This window comes from Anastrepha ludens, chromosome X (assembly GCF_028408465.1).
Source record: "Anastrepha ludens isolate Willacy chromosome X, idAnaLude1.1, whole genome shotgun sequence".
Classification (NCBI taxonomy): domain Eukaryota; kingdom Metazoa; phylum Arthropoda; class Insecta; order Diptera; family Tephritidae; genus Anastrepha; species Anastrepha ludens.
This window is the reverse complement of record NC_071503.1, coordinates 70314212-70335774: the sequence shown is the minus strand read 5'-3', so window position 1 is coordinate 70335774 and position 21563 is coordinate 70314212. Positions and strand designations below refer to the sequence as shown.

Genomic DNA, 21563 nt, shown 5'->3' with positions numbered 1-21563 from the left:
TTCGCTTCGAAAATAAGCTATTAGTTGTCGTAAAAAGTAAATGACAAAAAATGTTATTGTATGGAATTGATAGCAAACTAAACGCGCTCCGAATCAATAAAAACTATTCAAAAACTGTATTTTAATTATGTGCGATTTACTAATATAGAACCTGAAAATAGCGTTTTATTTCGCTGTAAAATTGTATGTACATATAATTACATGGAATTCAGTACATACATAGATACATATGTACATATGTCCGAAATGAAATAATGCGAGCGATTCGTAAATACATACATACATACGTCACCATACGATGTAATTCAACATTAATGAGGTGTGGTGAGATTATCGCTTAACGCCTATTGCTTCATTCGGTTGACAGCGAACAAACACACAAACAGCTTTTTTTGGAAAAAGAGCTGCTTTTGTTTAAACAATTTTGGTTAAATAACAAATAAATCAATTTTTTTTTTGATGCAGAACGAAAGTAAATATTTCAAAGTTAAACTTCAAGAATGTTTCATTTTAATTGGTTGATTCGTTTATGATTTATGGCCGTGAAAACAAAAAAATTATGTTTTTTGCCACATTTTGACCGATTGCCACGCCCCCTTTATATATTTCTTCACATTATATAGATATAAACCTTCCTCTTCAATCAATCTATCTTTAAAAAAAAACCGCATCAAAATCCGTTGCGTAGTTTTAAAGATTTAAGCGTATAAGGGGACATAGGGACAGAAAAAGCGACTTTGTTTTATAATATGTAGTGATTAATACCTCTAAGAAACGAAGGCATTTGCGACTCTATTTTGAAATAAGAAATTATACAGACGCAGCCACCGCAGCCGAAGGGGTTGGTTTGTGAATTGCATATTTTTTTCTAATAGCGGGTGCCCCTCGGGAGGCAATGACAAACCTCCAATTGTATTTCTGCCATGAAAAAGCACCTAATAAAAGATGTCTTCCGCTCGGCGTCGCCTTAAAATTGTAGGTCCCTCCATTTGTGGAACAACATCAAGACGCCCACCAAAAATAGGAGGAGCAGTTCGGCGAAATACCCAAAACAGGGTGTAAGCGCCATTTATATTTATGCGTATCTGTAACTTGTAGTAACAACAAAATATTTGCCGTTAAAAACAAATGTATATATGCAAGACATAACTAATACTCGTATAACATAACATGTAAGAAGTTATTTGACATTTTTAAATTTCAGACTAATTCAATTTGAACTATGGAAAGATACACAATCGAGCAAGTTATTCTGACTTATTATGAAAACTGGCGTTGAAATCAAAATGCATATCACGCACTTCGTGATTTTTTCGGTCAATTTAATCGTTCAAATGTGCGAACAATCGGAAAAATTGTGCAAAAGTTCGAGCAAAGCGGGTCTGTAGGATATGTGAAAATACCCGTGCATGCTCGTACAGCTCGTACTGCAGAAAATATTCCTGCTGTTCGCGATAGTGTGGTTGAAGAGCCGTCCACCTCAACTCGTCGTCGTGCCCAACAATTGCATCTCTCACGCTCGTCGTTGATAAACATTATGCATAAAGACTTGCATTTACACGCTTACAAGGTGCAATTGACTCAAGAACTAAAGCCTCTTGACAATTTCAAGCGTCGTCAATGGTCAGAATGGTGGCAGGAAATGTCAACAGTGAATGAGCAATTTTCGAAGAAAATCATCTTCAGTGATGAGGCACATTTTCACCTCAGTGCATTCGTCAATAAGCAGAATTGCCGCATTTTGGGCGAATGATAATCCAAGAGTGATTGCCGAAAACCCAATGCACCCACAAAGACTGACTGTTGGGTGCGGTTTATGGGCCGGCGGCATCATTGGACCATATTTTTTCCAAAATGAGGCCGGTCAGGCAGTTACTGTGAATAGTGTTCGCGAACGAAAGATGATAACGAACTTTTTATGGTCCGAATTGGAAGATATGGATGTGGTCTACATGTGGTTTCAACAGGACGGTGCCACTTGCCACACAGTTAACGAAACAATGACTCTTTTGCGCGAAAAATTTGATGGCCGAATAATCTCACGTCGCGGCGATGTCAATTGACCGCCTTGATCATGTGATTTGACACCGTTCGACTTTTTTATTTGGGGTTATTTGACAGAAAAGGTGTACGTCAATAAGCCAGCAACAATTCAAGAGCTAAAGGATGAGATAATTCGGCACATTAACGGCATAGAACCTCAATTATGCCTCAGCGTCATCGAAAATTTGGACCATCGGATGGAGGTGTGCCGCCAAGGCCGCGGCGGCCATTTGGCCGATATTGTGTTCCATACGTAGTTGAGCTATACCAATATTATCATAGTAAAGAGAAATGACAAAAATTTCCTAAAAAAATTGTATTTTATTCAAAATCAACACCGGCCCTTAAAACTTAACCACCCTTTAGTCGGAAGAATATCATTGACATTAGCAATACTACTTGTGTCCAACGACTACTTAGAATGCACCCTATCAATAATTACCTTACCATATCCTATCAGTACAAAGTATCTCACCTGACATCATACTACTAAATCAATGGAAATAATAGTACAACCTACAACCGAAACATAAATCTTAATGGATTATACGCAGTACAATACCAATCCTTTAGTGAAATATCAGTCTAATTTTCATAGAAGCAATCGATGTACCAGTTCTGAGAGAGAGTTTTAAAGAAAAGGCAGTAGGCCTGTCGAGCTATAATATTAACGTCAACCTGAACACTACTAAAAAAGCTGCGACACCTGAAAAACATATCTACGTTAACAGCCTATAACCCTAGTAATCCAAATTCAATGATCTAGTAAAACAAAGGAAGACTTTCGTTTTTGGCGGCGGAGGAGTTAATGCTGGCAATCTTAATAATATTTAAAAGCCGACAATACGAATAATAAGTTAATGGTGACAATATTTAATGCAAGACGCTAGCATAATAACTTTTACATTAAATACTTACACTCCAGAATCCAAAAATTCGGGCTTAAGTAGTTCTAGTTTATACCGAACCGCAAAAATTATTGAACAACTTAATATTAATAATATGGTGAATTGAATTATGTTAAACATAGTTTTAAGGTAGAGCTAAATAAATAATGGTCAATTTGACCAAAGTCAGTCTTTGACATGCTTGTATGATATTACATACGATGCATGAACGAATCGTGCTTGCCAATCGCTACTTGTCATTTGTACAGGCTTCTGTAAATGTTTTGGTTTCTTATATTTTATAAAGCCAAAATTGTGAAGTTGGTTTATGTTTGGAGCCATGTTTTTATATATACCATACATATTTATATTTTAGTTTTAAGCAATATCAACTGTATAAATATTGGGTATGGGAATAAGTTTGCGCTCTCGTAAAAGAGGTGTCGCTGATGAAACTATTTTTGTGTTCGCTCTAGTAATATTCTGGTGATTTGAAGGTCTCGATCGCTGAAGTTGACATTAGTTTGAAGCGTAAAGATTATTTTTTATCTGACGTCAAAAAGGTCTACATTCGTCCCGAAAAAACAGCATTTGAGTGAAGTTATGCTTCATTATTACCTTTTACAGAAAATTGCATCTGAAATGTGTCGTATATTGATCAATATTTATGGTAATGCCATTCCATCAAATACAACTTGTAACGAGTGGTTTGGACGCTTCCATGGTGGCAATTTCGACGTAAGTGATAAATATCGCGAAGACGCATGTACGAACCCTTGTGATATGTTTAAAGAGTTGGATGTGGACAGATCAACCGTCCGTAAACGTTTGCACGCGATGGGTCCAGAAAACAGGTAACTGGGTGCAACATAAATTTTTGTCCCCCTTTATTTATTGAATCTTTCTTGTACTAGAAACTAACATAAGTTATCTGCTAGGGCATTATGTTTCCTTTGCAGTGCTAAAAAACTAATTATTTGTTCAATGAGATATATAGGTATGTATGGTACATATATGATTAAATAATTTAAAAGTGAATAAATGGATGGAGCTAGAAAGGACGGGTTTCCAGTCTCCGATGCTTCATTGCTGGGAGCCGGAAAGGCATAGTTTCCAGTTTCCCTTAAAGCATCCGTTATTCCTCATGTTGGTTGCGCAGTTTTTCTTTATTTCATTTTGTTGTGGTATATTCTGACCATTAATTGTAACTGCAGGGCAAGTTTCTTTCCTTAGAGTAAAAGTTATATGTGCGCATTAGGTTCCATTAACCTTTATTCTCCAGTTTTTGAGCCATGTTTCTATTGCATCTATATGCCTTTGTACTATAGACGTTGCCACTTTTAGGTCTATGTGAGTACAAAGTATTGAAGTATCATCGGCAAATGCTGATGTTATTATTTGGCTCGTTGTTGGCATGTCAGATGTATATATATGAAATAGGACCTAGAACGCTGCCCTGTGGAACACCAGGATCTATTCTGCAATGTCGAGAGAAAAAATCTTTTTGCTTTACAAAAAATTCTCTATTAGTGATGCAGTTTTGCAGCAAGATATGCATATACATTCGTAGGCAGTAAGCTAGTAATTTTGTGAATTAGGCCGCGGTACCATACTTTATCGAATGCTTGTGCTACGTCTAAGAACAGTGCAGTACTGTTTTTTCTCAAAGGACTTTCGTAAAAAAGACACTATTCGATGAACTTGCTCAGTTGTAATATGTTTGCTCTAAATCCAAATTGGTGTTGAGCAATATTAATGTTTTCATGAATGAATGCAGTAGGAGTAAGATTACAAAGAAAATCGTGAAGATCCCTCTCCTTTTCTTTTTTAAGAGCGCAACGCAACTCGTTCTTTAAGGAAACATTGGTTTTTATATGAGTACAAATATATTTCCTATACTTAATCCAATTTATAAGATTGGGATTGGATATCTGATTACCCGCTGTTCTCCTGCAAGGACTGCATTCCTTATAATCTTCCGATCAATACCCTCTATAACACCAAAATCTATCAGGTCAGGCATCTTATGGCGGTCAGATAGCTAAGTTTTGAACTTAGTATGCAACTAGCTCCTGCAGAACCCCTGTAGAGCCCCTGAGAGGATTTTGCAATGGAGTCACCTGCAACCAAAAACTTTGACCCAAGTTTGGGAAAAAAGTCTTTGAACTGTTCCTCGATTATAATTTGAGAAGGTGGGCAGTACACAGCTCCGATAGTCATTGTACCGGAAAATTCTTGCAGTTGAATAATAGTGGACTGAAAGTATTATTCTCTAACTCCTATAATATACAGTGCTTTAGACGTTCTTTTATTAAGATAGCTGTACCACCACGGGCCATACTTCTAGGATGTGTGGTATCATAGAAAGAATATTGCGGAATTCTAAAATAATTTTTATGTGTAAGATGAGTTTCGGATATAAGCATAATGCCAATGTTATTTGATAATAGAAAATTATAGACTTCGAGCTTGTGTTTGGTGAGACCGTAAGCGTTCCAATGACAAATGTTGATTTTGTACATTATGGTTTATTTACAGGGGTTTGCATTGAAATTGTTTTATTTCTAACCAGATCCTGTATCACGGTTTGCATTCCAACCATAACTAAATTCATTAAGAGTTTGCACGAGTGTTTGCAGCATAGATTCTATACCGCCATTATTCATGTTACTTGTTTCCACATATGGGTTGGCTTTTAGGACGCTTGCATATGACTGAATTTGTAGTTCTGCTGTTGATGGTTGGCGACTAAAAGTATTTACATTTATTGCTGTAGTGGGTGGAACAGGTATTCTATTTGGCAGTAATTATTTTTGTTTTATCGATAAAAATACAAGATACCCCCTATAATTAGCTGTGTGATTTTCACCACAATTACTACATATTTTAACACTTGCATCTTGTTTTGGTTCGCTACACATGGATGTGGAATGTAAGTCACCGCATATCACACAAACGCTTGGTAAAGTACAATAGCTACGAGTATGGCCAAATTCCTGCCAGGTTGAACATTGAACTTCCTAAAATTTGCTTTTTCATAAATCTGGAGTTTTGGTCTCATGTATGCTGCCTTTCATAACAGAGACAACATGAAAATTGTTTGCACCTAACATCTTTGCTAAATTGTTTACAAGTGTATTTGAATTTTTCTCCTATCAGTGCTGGTTGAACGAACGCGTACTGTCTGCGGAGAACGTCGAACACTCATAGGTTACCACTTTTAGTTTACTTTCTTGTTTTACTTTTGTTTATTTTTGCGGATTTTATTCTTATTTTAATGAATTTGTGTATCGTCAGTCCATATGTTCGTGCGTTTTTTAAAGGTGGTTTTAAAATTAATAAAAAAGATGTTTAAAGTATTTATTAATCAATAATATATTTTCCTTCATTATTTACAATGTCTTCCCAACGTTTAGGCAAATTTTTAATTCCCTGCTCAAAAAATTGTTTGCCCTTGGAGCCAAAATACGCTTCGTACTTTGTATAGCTTCTTTTGAGGAGTAGTTCTTGTTACTCATATGGTCCACGGAAAAGGTGATAATCACAAGGTGCAAAATCCGGAGAGTATGGTAGATGCAGCATTACCTCCCATCCAATCTCGTTCAGCTTGCCTAATGTTTGCCTTGCGGTATAATGTCTTGCGTTGTCGTGGTGAAACAAAACTTTGCGTCTATTCACTAAAGACGGTCGATTTTAGTTAAATGCCTTTTTCAGGTTTGATAGCCGATGGGAATAATAATCAGCAGTTCTCGTCTGGTTTGGTTCCAGAAGTTCATAATAAACAATACCGGCCATATCACACCAAATAGACAGGAGAATCTTCTTGGGGTGAAGGCCATCTCTAGGGATCGGTTCTGGTATTTCATTTTTATCTAACCAATGGCGTTTGCGAACAGGATTATTGTAAAGGGGCCATTTTTCATCACCAGTAATGATAGCTGAGAACACATTCACTCTCTGCTGAAGGTTGGCGATGGAAAGTCTATGCGGAACCCATTTTCCCAGCTATGAAACTTTTCCCAACTGAACCAGGTGCCTGTGAACTGTTCCATGCGATGAATTTAACCTCTGAGCTATCATATCGACTGTCAAATCTGGCTGAGCTTCCACGAGTTCGAACAAGGCGTCGGAGTTAAAGACTTCAGGACGACCTGCGCGCGGGGCATCCTCCACGTCGCAGTTACCAATTCGGAATTTTGAAAACCACTTTTGCGCAGTCCTTACACTCACGGTATCCTCTGAGTGGACAGTGTTTATTTCTGCAGCAGCAGTTGTTGCATTTTTACCACTTTTATAAAAAAAATACAAAATTTGCCTCTCTTACGCGTCCGAAGATTCCATTGTATGCTGTCTGAAAGATGGAGTAAGCTACCAATAGCACATACTTCACATAATATCATGTACACCTAATTCTCTTTTTACACGATAGATACGTTCCCAAAGAATTCGTGTAAAAAAAAATTCGTGTAAAAAGAGAATTAGGTGAAAACAATACTAAAAAATTCTTTTTAGAGTTCACTAAAGAATTTATTTCGTGTTTACACATTTTAATTCTTTAAATACAATATATTATAAGAAATAAATTATAATATACTTTGAAAAAAAGAAAATAATATCCGAAATTCATTAATATAAAACAAGTAAAAATAATATAAACATAAAAAACTTTTATGCATTGTCACTTTCTGACAATAAACGCATATGTTTGCGTAAGACTAGAATATCACTGCCATCACTAGAATTATTTTGTTCATCATCTTGAGAAATTGTTTCTGGATTATCATCTCTAGGCTCCTGTGTTGATAATTCAGTGGTTTTTAGAAGGAAATCAGTCATTAAAGATTGTGTTTGATTTCGTGATAAACCTTTATAAAGTTCCCTGTAAGATGCCATTAATGATTTCAGTTCACGTTGGAATTTTGCAGCTCGTTCCTCATCAGGATCATGTTGTTGAAAATGATTACCTAATTTTCTGGCAAGATCAAGACCTTCTTTAATTAGAGTTGCATTTAAAATGGGAGGATCTTCTTCGTCATTATCGCTATGTTCTCTGTCTTGATGAGTCTCAAGGGTGAGGTCTATAATTTCATTTTCGCTCAAGCTTTTATCAGCTAATAATTCCTCTATATCGGCAAATGATAGATCATCGAATCCATCTCCACCAATTGTATGTGCCAGCGTTGTGATGTCAGTAAAAACAGCGTTATTATGGATGAAAGGATCAGGATCTTTGCTTTTGACACATTCTGGCCAAATATTTTTCCAACATGAGTTCAAGGTTGATGGCTTTAAGTCAGCTAACGCTAACCCAACTTGATTATAATAATAATAGAAAATTTTTTCCACATATCAATGACTGTTAAATCCTCATTATGGTCTAGTTTGTCTACCACGTATTGGAATGAACGTTTTATGTAGTACTTTTTAAAAGTAGCAATGATCCCTTGGTCTAGCGGTTGTATTAAGGATGTAGTGTTAGGCGGATGATAGCAAAATTGCACATCTGGGTGCTCCAAGAGCGGATGGCAAGGTGCATTGTCTAGAATTAAAAGAACTTTAAATTCTAGACATTTTGCATTCATGTAGCGTCTAACTTCTGAAATGAAGTATTTCTGGAACCATTCTGTAAAGATTGCACTGGTCATCCATGCCTTTTTGTTTGCTGTCCAGTGAATTGGCAGTTTATTGAAATCTACACTTTTCATCGAGCGTGGTCTTTAAGCACGATTTACTAGCAGTGGTTTTAACATACGTTCTCCTGAAGCATTGGAACAAAACAACAATGTTACACGGTCCTTTGCTACTTTTAAACCACCGGCAGTTTTCTGCGATTTTGCAACATAAGTTCTGCTGGGCATTTTTTCCAAAAGAGGCCACTTTCATCTACATTCCAAACTTGATCTGGGGTGTATCCTCCATCTTCAATAATTTTTCTAAGTTTTTCAGGAAATTTTTTGGCAGCCAATTCATCTGCAGACGCAGTTTCTCCCTTAATTTTTACATTATGGAGAGCATGTCGTTTAAGAAAACCTGTCATCCAACCTGTACTTGCAGAAAATTCGGGTTGTTTTGACTGAGATGAAGTGCCTGGCTCAACTTCTTTAATACGTTTATAAATTCTTAATGCAGTTTGCTTGATAGCAATTCCATCTACTGGTATTCTTTTTTGTGATTTATCTTCAATCCACATTACCAAAGCTTTTTCCATCTTCTCTTTGACAACATCTCTTATGTATGACGATGATTTAGCACTTATTTTCGTTCCAGAACATACCGATTTTCTAATCGCAGTTTCATTTTTCTTGATCGTTCTTATGGTAGCTTCATGAATACCAAAATGCTTTCCTACAGCCGTTGCTCCTTGTCCTGTTGTAAGTTGATCTAAAATTTTAATTTTAGTATCTAAACTGATCGCCTTCCTCTTGGCTTTTATTACAGGTGAATTATGTGACATTGTGTTAAGGCTACCAAAATATTTTTCATATTAATAATGCAAAGATTTGAAAATTATTTAAAGCTTACCTGTTATTGAGTTAATAAATCTATACGAGCACTAACTTTATTTTACTTATAATGTTTTAAATACTCACAACAACTAAGCGTCTTTTCTTTTCAACTCTCAAAACCAAACTAAATTGCGTTAAAAGTACATTACGTCTTTACTCTATGCATAATTCGGGGAATCCCACTCATATACACATATTTTTATAGCAACAGCTGTACACGATAACAGCCCAAAGCCGCTCATCCTGTATAGATGCGATTACATGCTGATATTCTAAGATCCTAAACAAATAACCTAAACCGATATGCTAAAACAAAAATCCCAAACAATGAATCCGATTTGCTCTATGAGATTCAAGAAAAATTCATAAAATATTGAAAATCGTGTTAAAACAAAACAATTCGTGTAAAAAAAAATTTTTTTTCTCTTTTTAACTCGTGTTAAATCAAATTCGTGTAAAAAAAATTCGTGTAAAAAGAGAATTAGGTGTATTTATTAATTATTTAAATAATTCGTGTTATTGTTTCCTGAAAGATGGGGTAAGCTACCAATGGCACATACTTCACATAATATCATGTACTTATTAATTATTTAAATAATTCGTGTTTTTGGCTAAGAAAGAACGGAAATTTATTCCCATACCCAATATGGTCAAATAAACCCTATTGTTGCGGGAGTTTACAAATTGCTGAATTTGAAAAATTTTCTCATTAGAAAACACAATGTTCGGAAATTGACCGCTTTCGGCCAAGCGTAGCAACTCCTCCGCTCTCTCAAGTCTGACTTCTTGCTGCTTTGGTGTGAGATCATGCGCCGTTTGGGTCTTGTAAGGCTTAACATTGAGATCATTTTTCAGTATGCGGTCGATGCTACGGTCAGATATTTTCAGTTCTTCCCCATTTAATAAACAAAAATGATGCTCGTGCATCACCTGCGCGAGCGGTCTGAAGTTGGTTACACGTCGAGTGCCGGACCCTGTATTTAAAAAAAAATTATTCATATCTATCATTAAGTAGAAACTTTAATAACAAGCTTGCAACTTGTATTGAATTATCAAGTTTTTCTATGAAAGACTAGAACTCATCGCTATAAGTGAAATAAGTGGTTTTACCAAAAAAAGCATGGATATAATTTATTATATAAGTTCAATAAATGAAAATGTGTGTAAGAAAATGTTGTTGAAAATATTGTATTGTATTATTTGCCTTTTGTCGAAGATTGTGTATTGTAATGTACATAAGCTACTTAACAAAATGCTTTGTCTTCAAAAATTTTCAAATAACGGCTAACTTCGTAGATGTGTTGTAGCGAAACAAGAAACGTCGTGACTAGCAAACATCCATTCGCCTTGACACAAGATGAAAATACAGATCAAGGCAAGAAGCCAGAAGATACGAGTTGCCAAGTCTTGAAACTACCATTATTATTAAACACATATATATTGGCAGAGGTGCACGCGTATAAGGTATTCAGTCTTAAAATAAGCGTGTGAACATGTACATGAAAAGTAAAATAATGAAGGGATTCAATAAACCAGGGAAGCTGTGTTGTCATTAATTTGTGCCATTTATTTAGCAATCCAGTGATCAAACTCAGAGGAATTATTGCCAGACATTTTGTAATAAGAACATGAAAAATTCGTAACAATTGATGTCAGAAGTGCGATTGTTGAATAAAGTCCCATGGAACAGGATCGTAGAAATGTCAAAGCTGAGTGAAGTTAAGAATCAGTAACTTAAGAAGGAGTTGAATTAGCGTGGGTTGCAAACTTCTGTAAACAAAGCAGAATTACAAACACAGCTATGCGAGGATATGGAGGCAGAAGGCAACAATCTGTGGGGATATGCGTTCCAGCTAGAAGCTGAGGAATTATCAACCAAAATAGACCATCATCAGGTATAGACATGAATGTTATAATTACGGCAATATCCCGAATGGCGTCACAAATGTCATCGCAGACACCGCAAATGTCAACCGAATAGACAGTAGTTGGGACTTCAACCAATAGTCCCAAAGTAAAAACCCATTATCGGCACTGTACCATCTCCTACATTTAAGTTCCAGTTCGAAACAACAGCAACAACAAATCAATGGAGTAAAGCAGACAAATGGGGTAACTATGAGTGTCTGATGGCAGCAATAAAGATGCGTTACGGGCGTGCACACAGGCAGCAAATATTCCAGATGGACCTGAAGAATCGCTGGCAGAGGACAAATGATACTTTGCAGGAATACGCGAGAGAGATTGAGCGTTTAGTGCATTTGTCGTATGCAAAGAAAACAATAGATTTCGTGGAAAAGATGAAGTGCCAAGCATTTATAAAAGGTATACGTTTGAAAAAAAAACAATGTCTTTTGCACGGACACAAGAAAAGCAGCTCTCTTGAGTGCACAAATTCCATCAGGTTGTAGTTGAAGAGCCTACTTCGGTGGAAGAAATAGTTAGGAGAATAATAAGAGAGTCCTTCCTTCAAATGCTACCACTCAACATTACGGATATAAAGTGTTACAACTGCGGCAAGACTAGCCATATTACACGAAGTTGTAGAATACCACGTAGCGAACCGAAGATTATCTCAGGCAGAAGGAAGCAAGATACGCTGGAGAGAAACAATTTCGTTCATCGTAAAGGAGAACAACAACAACATGGTATAGCTGATTGACAACCTCGGTTACCTGGTGATATCAAGTGTAAAGATTGTTTCGAGATCGATAGATCCAAGAGATAGTCAACATCAGATCAATGCATTTCCAACCCTATGATGAGTGGGGACCAAGTACGATAAGGAAAAGTCAATTGAACGATGCTGATAAGAAAAAGATCATAGAAGCGAAAGACGCTGAGAGAAACCATCTAGAACTGAAAGGGCGATAGAAAGTCCTGTGGCTCAGGCATATTGGGTACAGTGGAATAGCCTTAAAATAATTTATGGAGTTCTGCATCAGGTATGAGAAAGCGAATACGGAAATTATTCGCGTAATGTGATTATAGTTCCTAAATCCAAAATTATATCCGGATTAGAGAAGTTCCACAATGAGCCAAGTGGAGGTCATCTGGGTATTACTAAGACACTGGAGAAGATTAAGCAGCGGTTTCACTGGGTAAATTGCAAAAAATCAGTAGCCAAATGGATTCGAAATTGCGTGTAGTGTATGGCAACGAAAGGCACAAAGGAAAGAAGTAATGGAATATTACAGCAATACAACGCGAGTTCGTTTCCAACTAGTGACCCCGGCAAGGAGATATGGATGGAAGGTATGGCAGCTGATGGCATGGTAAAATTGCAGTTTATTGATTTAACACTGGATAAGTTTGCTTATTTTGCTTCTTTAAAACATATTTTAAAGCAAATTGTTGAGATGCTGGGACTATCAAATGATTACTGCTTTCAACAAGGCAATGATCTCAAGCATTCGGCTCACATAGTAAAGTTATTGCTTCTCTATATTGTTTCCAAGCTATTGCCAGCACATGCATAATAGACAGATTTAAACCTTATTGAACACTTTGGTTGCTTCCGGAAAGAAATTTAAGGAAATAATAAATTACAAGCAAAAGTGTTAAAAGGGAGGAGTGGAAGAAGAGTACTCTCAAAGAGACTAGCAAATTGGTGAACCTTATGCCAAATAGACTAAATTAAGTGTTGAAAAGTCGTGGGTACCCAATAAGTTACTAAAACAGTTCATATTTGTTGAGAGTTATTTCAGTATATTGGTTTTTTATTAACGAGCATACACTTTTGGAGTTTGTAATTTTTCCGTTTGAAATCAATAAAAGTTAAGAATTTAATATAATTAATAAGTTTAATGTCGTTGTATAGTTAAAAATAAAATAAAAATTTCAAAAACTTAAAAACGTGTTTTACTTTTTCAATACCCCCAAGGAGACAAGAAAGACGTATGACCCTAAGTGTACATGTCTACACGCAGTTTATAAGAAAAACAAGTTCATATTATAAGCAACAAAATAAACATAATTTGTATTAGGGAAGAAGTGAGTACGGTTATTAAGAAATGTATAAATTTGAAGGTATTTTGCCATTTCATATCGAAATGCAGAGTGGTACACAACTTACAGAAATGGAAAAATTCAAATTTTATATTTTGCTTCCGAAAAAAGGTATCCCTTTCCCATCAACACATATCGTTTACTTTCGATTAAACTGCTGCCATTTCTCAATCTGCATTTTGGCGAAAGTCCTGTTTTGCAGTACGATAATGCGGCCTGCCATTCATCTCGTCGCATTTTGAGTTGGTTTTTTGAGCAGTGTCGAGCAGATTATAGAGGAAATAAGCAGTATTCCATTCTTCATTCATGGAACTCCCTTAGCACGCAACTAGTGTAAAAATGATTTAATTCAATGCCGAACATGATCTTTGGAGCTATTGAAAATTATGAAAATACCACACATTACTATGGAAAGCAAATAAAAAGTAGTTTAAAAGAGTTCCCAAAGTTCGTTTATAATGCAACAGTTATTATCTATTTGTCTACTCTATCCTTACGTAATACATACACATGATGTTGTTTTTGAACTTTTTTCTCTTAACACGCTTGAGCAAACAGTGAATGTAAAAATATTTTCTCTTAAACACATATATATATATAAATATAATAATAGGTCTATTTATAAGTTCGTGCGGTTTTACAACAGATGGCGTAACTTGATTATTATTCCATCGATCCACATTTCCAAACATTCATTGGAGAGCTACTGTCGTAAGGCACAAACGTCAGTATAAGTTTTTTATTTGAAGCGTAAACAACAATATTTTTACCACACTTGAAAATGTCGAATTTCGTGCCAAATAATGTGTTTTTGCGGGGAATTCTTCTTCATTATTTTAATATGAAGAAAAAAGCAGCCGAAAGTCATCGTATCTTGGTGGAAGTTTATGGTGAGCATGCTCTATCTGAGCGAACGTGCCAGAAGTGGTTTGCACGCTTTAAAAGTGGTGATTTTGGCTTGGAAGACGAAGAACGCGAGGGTGCGCCGCCAAAGTTCATGGATACCGAATTGGAGGAATTGCTCGATCAAGATCCGGCTCAAACGCAAGAAGAGGTTGCAAAAACTTTGGGAGTTGATCAATCAACCATTTCCAAACGTTTAAAAGCCATGGGAATGATCCGAAAGGTAGGCCATTGGGTGCCGTATGAATTGAAGCCAAGAGACGTTGAACGCCGTTTTATGGCATGCGAACAACTGCTTCAACGGCACAAAAGAAAGGGTTTTTTGCATCGAATTGTGACTGGCGATGAAAAGTGGGTCCATTACGACAATCCAAAACGTCAGGCAACGTATGGATACCCTGGCCATGCTTCAACATCGACGTCGGCGCAGAATATTCATGGCCTGAAGGTTATGCTGTGTATCTGGTGGGACCAGCTGGGTGTTGTGTATTATGAGCTACTGAAACCGAATGAAACGATTACGGGGGATGTCTACCGACGACAATTGATGCGTTTGAGCCGAGCACTGCGAGAAAAACGGCCGCAATACGCCGATAGACACGACAAAGTTATTTTGCAACATGACAATGCTCGGCCACATGTTGCACAAGTGGTCAAAACATACTTAGAAACGCTCAAATGGGATGTCCTACCCCACCCGCCGTATAGTCCAGACCTTGCGCCATCCGATTACTATCTCTTCCGATCGATGCAACATGGCCTGGCTGACCAGCACTTCCGTAATTACGATGAAGTCAAAAAATGGATCGATTCGTGGATTGCGGCAAAACCGACCGAATTTTTCACAAAGGGAATCCGTGAATTGCCAGAAAGATGGGAAAAAGTAGTAGTAAGCGATGGACAATATTTTGAATATTAAATTTGTAACCATTTTACGTCAATAAAGTTTCAAATTTCGAAAAAAAACCGCACGAACTTATTCATAGTCCTATTATATAAATATTTTCTTCGAAACATTCCATGTCAACCAGATCACTTGCAAATCCAAAAATTTTGCGCGAAAGAAAAAGTGTTATACCGTTCAAAATGCTCGCTGAACCAAAACTTCACCTGCTCTAATGCACCCCGTTGCAACATTATAAAAATATAGCTTATACTACAACAAAAGCCATGTAACGCAAAGTTTCAAACGGTGTACAAAACTGAAGGCCAATGCACGACTATTAAAAAAAACTTTTTCATGTTTCATGCTCACAGTAGCCAACGAATTCGAGACCAACTGAATTAACTTGGCATTGGCCTGGGATGACTTCCCCTTAAAAAATTAATTAGCAATTTTGGTAGGTATTAGGTACTAAATATAATATTTATGCAGGCATCCCATTGCTATAATGCATGCCATTAACAAAAATAAATCTCGATATGCTAGAAAAACTGTATTTTAATTTAATATGCCTTCATATAATATGAAAAAAAAAATAATAAAATTATTGGAAAGGGGAATTTAAGATAAATTTTGCAGACCAGAGTAATTAAAGGCTTTTCCAATAAGAGGTGTTATTTTTATATTAAAAAAAATTCTATTTTTTAATATAAATGATCGGATGTTTATCACTCCATATTATAAAACAAAGTCGCTTTTTGTGTCCCTATGTCCCCTTATACGCTTAAATCTTTAAAACTACGCAACGGATTTTGATGCGGTTTTTTTTAAAGATAGATTGATTGAAGAGGAAGGTTTATATCTATATAATGTGAAGAAATATATAAAGGAGGCGTGGCAATCGGTCAAAATGTGGCAAAAAAACATAATTTTTTTGTTTTCACGGCCATAAATCATAAACGAATCAACCAATTAAAATAAAACTTTCTTGAAGTTTAACTTTGAAATATTTACTTTCGTTCTGCATCAAAAAAAATAATTGATATATTTGTTATTTAACCAAAATTGTTTAAACAAAAGCAGCTCTTTTTCCAAAAAAAGCTGTTTGTGTGTGTGTTCGCTGTCAACCGAATGAAGCAACAGGCGTTAAGCGATAATCTCACCACACCTCATTAATGTTGAATTACATCGTATGGTGACGTATGTATGTATGTATTTACGAATCGCTCGCATTATTTCATTTCGGACATATGTTCATATGTATCTATGTATGTACTGAATTCCATGTAATTATATGTACATACAATACAATTAAATACCTTAAATACATTGTTGTTTTCATATAGATCTATGTATATGGCTCTTTACAGCATATAATTAAAAACAATATTTTTCAAGATATTACAACAGTAATTAGTAATTGAGATCTACCGGAAAAATTGCGTTAGCTGTTGCGTCATCCGGCATTGCCGCTACTCTTTTGGAAAGAGTCTTTTGGAAAGAGGCCGAACCACACACTCTACAATGAAGCACCCGCTGAAAATCGCCACCGATGATGATAACAGCGTCTGTAGTGTTTCTAGACAGAGCAATACAGGAAAATTGATGCGTGACTGCTCATTAATAGTCTGGGACGAAGCTACCATGTCAAACAAGACGTCTGTGGAAGCACTGGATAGGACAATGCGCGATTTGCGCAACAAAAATTCACCTATGGGTGGATGTACAATTCTGTTCTCAGGAGATTTCCGTCAAATCCTACCAGTTGTGACTCGAGGAACACGTGCTGACGAAATAAATGCTTCGCTAAAAAGATCCCACCTTTAGTCGTATGTCAATAAATTAGAGCTTAAAACTAATATGAGGATTTCGTCATCTTCACGTGAGAACAGGCTATTTCCAGAGACGCTGCTAAAAGTTGGCAATGGAGAATTAACACAAAGTGAGGGAAGGATTAACCTAGAAAACCTTTGTGTTTTGATAGACAACATCCAAGAGTTAGTCAACAATGTCTATCCAGACATTGATAACATAAGTTACAATATAAGACAATATCTTGGTTTAAAGAAAGAGCTATTCTGTCACCAACTAACGAACAAGTAGATAAAGTAAATAACTTGATTATTTCAAAGATTGATGCGCCGACGAAAATATACTATACTACTCGGTCGATACTGTTCTCGATTTGGAAGAAGCTGTTCATTTTCCTACAGAATTTCTAAATTCTTTGAAACCGTCTGGACTCCCTCCTCACAAAATGGAGCTGAAAATAGGTTGTCCTGTTATTTTATTAAGAAACCTAAGTCCACCTAAACTTTGCAATGGCACGCGTTTGCTGGTAAAATCACTGAAAACTTTCATAATAGAGTGCACAATACTCACAGGATGTGGTACCGGAGAAGATGTATTGATTCCCCGAATCCCTCTGATACCATCGGATCTACCATTCCAATTTAAACGCTTACAATTTCCGGTAAAGACATCTTTTGCAATGACCATTAATAAATCTCAGGGTCAAACCTTCAACGTTGCAGGCTTAGATTTGAGTGTTGACTGTTTTTCACATGGCCAACTGTATGTCGCTCTTTCAAGAGTAACCTCTAGAGAAAACATGTTTGTATTGTCTAATGACAAGAAGGCTATGAACGTTGTATATAAAGACATTCTGTAATATAGTAATTGTTGTAAAAATAAAATAAATAATATACATATGTAAAAAATGCAAAAAGTTAATATGCAAAAATGTAGGGTATGAATTTAGATATCCCAAAGATAGCAGGAAATCTTCATGCTATAAAGAAAGGGGAATTGTTTTACTCCAAATTTAACGCGTGCGGGCCACGGGCAATAATGAATAAGCCAAAACTACTGGATCGATTTTAATCATTTTTTCAGTGAGTGACATAGGGTATATATGGTATTTTATACCCGTGCGAAGCTGGGCGGGTTGCTAGTTTCATTATAAAGAGGAGGGTATGCCGTTAATAGTGGAAAATGACGTCAGGCAAATGATCACCATGACCACGCTTACAGGAGAATATCCTATTCATGAAATTTTCCATAACCGAATTGCAAAGTGGCTGCCCTATGTCCTCGATAGCCTCATGAATTCCATCTTGAGGTCTTGAATCGACCCTGGGCTGTTGGAGTAGACCTTCTCTTTCACGTGGCCCCAAAGTCACAAGGTGTTAAATCACATGATCTCGGTGGCCAATTGTGATCACCTTTTCGAGAGATAACACGGTCCGGAAACTATTCCCGTAAAAGATCAATGGTTTCGTTGCTTGTGTGGCACGTAGCGCCGTCTTGTTGAAAATAAACGTTGGCCAGATCAATATCATCCAATTCCGGCCATAAAAAATCGTTAATCATCTCTCGATAGCGCATTCCATTCACATGTAACACCTGTTATTGGAAAACCCTTTAGATTTTTATACGGATGGTTCGAAATATAATATAATATTAAGATTTTTGAATATTGAAAATTTTACATTTGATACTTTCCCCAAAAGAAATTGAATACCACCAAAATCGGCGTAAAAAGCTTTATCGAGCCATTTTTTCATATAGTTAAACGGTATTTTAATTTATATGCTTATTTTTTAACTATTTTTTTTTGAAAAGTAAATTGTTAGTAAAAGTCAAAATTGTGTAGACTTTTTCTTCTACTAATATTTGAATCGTCACTATACACAGTGGCGCCGACGGCCTCGCGCCTGAGGGGGCCTCGCGCCTGAGGGGGCCTCGCAGATAAACGAGTTACCTATTTATTTTCGTTTCGCCAATCATCCTGGCTTCACCCTAATGACCGTTTTCACACACACTGCCCGCCAAGATATTTGTATTGGGTGAAAATGTTTGTAAGTAATGTGTGTGGCATTTATCATTTATTTATTGATTGAATTCATGGGTGCAGGTAAATAAACCTATGAATGCAATAAATAAATCAGTTATAAGTGCAAAAGATCTTAGTTTAGCATATATACAAACATAATGTGTGTGTGTCCTCTTCATTATGAGCGTCCAATGCCAATATCGAGCGCTCGATTTCGCACACGCCGCACGAGACTCTGGACGGGGAATCCCCGTGTTGTTTAGTTTATTTATCTATATTTCATTTGTCTGTGAGAGTAATTTTCTTCATACGGCAACTGGCAGACTCGCAAGCGCAAAGTTTCTTTTTATTGTATTGTAAAGTCATCACCCCGACGTTCTAGTGCACACTTCTAGTGGATAAAAGTTTTACGTTATTTGTTATTAATTTCATACCTAATGTTAAGGTAAGTCAACATAAACTTTTTAACGACTTTAACGATAGTATATTACAACCCAAGGCCAGAAAGTTGGATTTCTTGGCGGGTGTGAGATGGTGGCCGAGACGAAGCCGAGCCGACCACGAAAACCTAGTAATCCGCTAGAGCGCGCTGCGCCTCGAGAGGGCCTCAAAAGTCGCTCTTCCGGGAGTCAAATGCGGCCAGAAAGACCGTACTTTCGGCAGAGTGATCATGAAAAATACTCGTAATATTAATAAAGAAATAGATTCAATTTTATATTTACCTATATAAGTAAAGTACCTACCTACTTATTTTTAAACCTGCGCTAGTGTTTTTTCTCGAAATAATAGAAATATTTCGCCTCCCGACCAATGCCTTCGAGTATATTTTGTATGCGTCAAAATTCGTAACATTATTTCCACAGAGTTCTTTTTTCATACATACCTACATCTCATGCGGTGTTCCTACAATAAGTACAAAATCATATGAATGAATAGGTACCTACAACGAATTATTTCACTTCTCCATAGAAAGACCTTGCTTATAATAAGTTGCTTCTGCAGGTTGTACTACTTGTTCTGTAGGTTGGTACTACTTACCTTTGCCCTCTTAATAGTGACTATAAAACAAAAATATTCGATCTGTGGCATGTACGTACATACATATACAGGGTGGTCATGGATGAAGTGCAAATACCATTGAGACCATCGGCCCGCGACAGATCAAGGTGGCGTTCTTAGGGGAGGTCTATATCTAGCAGTAGATGCCTACCGGTTGAGATGATGATGATACAAAGTTGGCAGCTGACTCGTAAATTTTGTATAGTCGTTTTTTTTCATTTCCGACAAAAAATTTGACAAAAAATGGTTTTCGTATTTTCACTTTATCCAGGACCTCCCTGTGTAATAATCATGAACCAACTCTTATAATCTGTATCCTGTAACATTGCGTTCTTACCAAACTTAACTAAAAAATATTTAAGGTTATCATGTCTAGAGGACCCTCTAGAGACAGAGATGGAGGGAGAAAATGGGAATCCGGTGCGTCAAAAAGAAAAAGAAAGGCTGAAACGGTTGTATCCAACCAAGCTCTGAAATTTCTTAAAAAGCCTTCTTCAGGTGCCACTGCTTCAGAGTCATGTGATAAATCTTTCATTTCTGAAACAGAATCAGCTACATAGTTCAATGAAACTTTTAGTCAAATTTCTGATACAACTTTACCTTCAACATCGAGTGAATCTGCTGTCACCCAAATTTCTGAATCCAATAAAAAGTTGGAAAGTGAGTATATGTGTAAGTCAGAAAATCAAGAGCAAGAAGTTCATTTAAGCGAGCCATTAATAGACCTAGATCAGGGGAAGTGGGTATTGCCACTAAATGATGCGCAGCGCCATCTCTTTATTCAAAACGGTCCCGATCAAGACCTAGAGTGATCTGATGAAAATTACCCAAAAGACCAAAGTAAAAGACATTTTTCTAAATTTCATTATACTAGAAAATTGAGTAACAGCGAAACGCAACATCGCAGATGGTTACCTTACTCCATGTCTCAAGATAAAGTTTATTGCTTTCCATGTAGACTTGTTTCCCATTTGCAGACACAAATAGTAAAAGAAGGATGTTGTGATTGGAAGGATCTGAGTCGGATACTGCAAAGACATGAACAAAGTCAAGGACATATGGAGTGCATGATGAAATGGACGGAACTCTTTAAAGGAATCAAACACGGTAAAACAATAGATAAAGATAACGAGAGATTGATTAGGAAATCCAAAAAGTATTGGTATAATTTGTTTGAAAGATTGATAGATATAATAAACTACTTGGCCTCACAGAATTTGGCATTTATAGCTCATCGAGAATCCTTGAAATTGAACAATAGAAAAAATTGTAGCAATTTTCTAGACTTAGTTAAGTTGTTATCTAAATATGATCCGACATTACGGGATCATATGAAACGTATTAATGAAAAACAACTTAATCAACTTTATCTGAGCCACGACATCCAAAACGATTTAATTACTTTAATGTCTAAACTAGTTATTAACGAAATTATACAC

At 36.4% G+C, this 21563-nt stretch overlaps 1 protein-coding gene across 1 annotated transcript; it reads right to left on the bottom strand.

The window, feature by feature from the left end:
• Positions 1-8292: 8292 nt before the first annotated feature.
• On the bottom strand, positions 8293-9520 carry LOC128869539 (tigger transposable element-derived protein 1-like). Its single transcript, XM_054112107.1, has 2 exons — positions 9453-9520; positions 8293-9394 (listed from the first exon to the last, which is right to left on the bottom strand). The coding sequence occupies exon 2, from the start codon at positions 9382-9384 to the stop codon at positions 8737-8739; it is 648 nt and encodes a 215-aa protein (XP_053968082.1). The 5' UTR covers positions 9385-9394; positions 9453-9520; the 3' UTR covers positions 8293-8736.
• Between the last annotated feature and the right edge of the window lie 12043 nt (positions 9521-21563).

Coding starts and splice junctions, on each gene's coding strand:
- LOC128869539 (XM_054112107.1), bottom strand. CDS start 9,384: ATGTCACATAATTCACCTGTAATAAAAGCCAAGAGGAAGGCGATCAGT.